General features: G+C 37.9%; 1 protein-coding gene across 1 annotated transcript; it reads right to left on the bottom strand.

The window, feature by feature from the left end:
- Nucleotides 1–538: 538 nt before the first annotated feature.
- LOC119240026 (olfactory receptor 7A17-like) lies at nt 539–1,264 on the bottom strand. The gene has a single exon (XM_037504396.1). It carries the CDS (start codon nt 1,262–1,264, stop codon nt 539–541), a length of 726 nt encoding a protein of 241 aa, XP_037360293.1.
- Nucleotides 1,265–1,804: the final 540 nt, after the last annotated feature.

Raw genomic sequence — 1,804 nt, 5'->3', positions numbered from 1 at the left:
TATAAGCTTCCTTGGTCATCACATGTAGCTTTTTGCCTTAGGATTAGCCAAACTTAATGACTTTTAACATGAACAAGCTAAAAAAGTATTTGGTATGATAAATCCATTTGAGAAAAATTATTCTAATAAATCCATGCCATCTCTTTAAGTGAATGGAAATATCTAAAATTTTCTGATTTGAGTTTGGATTAATTTTTGGCAACTAGGAAAACCTACCTGGGAAAAATTATTAGAAATAAGAAAGAGCAGGAAGTTTAATAAAGTGAGTTACATAATTTGAATAGAGAAATTGAGGTCCAAGTGGAAATTCCATGATAAAAGAGTAAGATAAAAGAGCAAGTTCTACTTAGTTTGATCAATTAACTCCAATTTCCGACTAAGAGTCTCTATTGTCGAAAATAGTATGTGCTTCTTCCTCCCTAAGTCAATTATCTTTTTGCAGTTTTCTTTTCAATGAATGTTGTCAGAGCCGACTTTCTGTCTTTGTTCCTCAGACTGTCGATGAAGGGGTTCAGCATGGGTGTGACCACAGTGTACATCACAGAGCTATTGCACTTGAGCGAGAGCTGTGGGGAGCAGCAGAGCTAAGGTTCACTCTGAGACTTGTACAATAAAATAAGGAGACAACTGAGAGGTGAGATGCACAGGTGGAAAATGCTTTATACTTGCCCTGAGCTGATGAGATTCTGCGGATGGAGGAAACTATCTTAGAGTAAGAGTAAAGGATACCAAAGAGTGAACCACCACCCAGTAAGACAGATCCCAAATATATCACCATGTTATTGAGCAAAGTGTCAGAACAGGCCAGTTTGATCACATGATTGAGTTCACAGAAAAAGTGTGGGATTTCCAAATCTGTACAGAAGGACAGCCGTAACATTAAGCTTTGTATTAAGGGACACAGACCACTGATGATCCAGATCACCAGAACCAGTAGCCCACTCAGCCAGAGATTCATGATGACCTTGTAGTGCAGAGGGCGGCAGAAGGCCACAAAGTGGTCATAGGCTTTCATGGTCAGGAGGAAGACATCCAACTCTGCAAACGGTATGAAAAAATACATAGGTGTGATGCAACCTTCATAGGTTATGGCTTTGCTTTGTGTCTGGATGTTCAACAGCATCTTTGGGATGGTGGTAGAGATGAAACAGAAGTCAGCAAAGGACAGGTTGGAGAGAAAGAAGTACATGGGCATGTGAAGGTGGGAGTCAGAGCTGACAACCAGGATGATGAAGAGGTTTCCAAACACAGTCGTCAGGTACATGGCGAGGAAAATCCCTAGAATGAGGGGCTGGAATTCTGCTTCTTCTGAAAATCTCAGGAGAAGAAATTCTGAACCTTGCATCATTCATTGATTTCATATGGTGGAGGTGACTTCCAGGAAAAAGGGAAATAACAAGTCTTATTTTCACAAACTTAGGTTATTAAACTACTTGAAATGCTTCCATTTATAATTTTTAAGAAATTAATTATAATATAATGTGTTTCATTTCCACTAGGGGATCCTCAGTGACACCTCTGATACAGAATTTTTGCCCCAGTCAATTTTTTGCCATATGGGATCATGTATTATAGAGTTTTACTATTAAATTCTTTTATTTCAGGAATATCAATTGAATGCTCTCTGTGCTTTAGGCATTGTCCAGGCAAAGAGTAAAACAAAATTCAAATCCAAAGGTAGAAAAAGAATTTATAAGCACAAAATTATATAACATTTTAAAAGTTGACAGTTAGTATGAAGAAAAGGAACCCAAATATGAAAAAGAAAGTGAATAGGGGATTTAGTTGCTTGTGGGTATTTAGG

Source organism: Talpa occidentalis, unplaced genomic scaffold (assembly GCF_014898055.3).
Source record: "Talpa occidentalis isolate TD23 unplaced genomic scaffold, MPIMG_talOcc4v2.1 talOcc4.12, whole genome shotgun sequence".
Lineage (NCBI taxonomy): Eukaryota > Metazoa > Chordata > Mammalia > Eulipotyphla > Talpidae > Talpa > Talpa occidentalis.
This window is presented reverse-complemented; position numbering and strand designations above follow the sequence as displayed.

Coding starts and splice junctions, on each gene's coding strand:
- LOC119240026 (XM_037504396.1), bottom strand. CDS start 1,264: ATGTACCTGACGACTGTGTTTGGAAACCTCTTCATCATCCTGGTTGTC.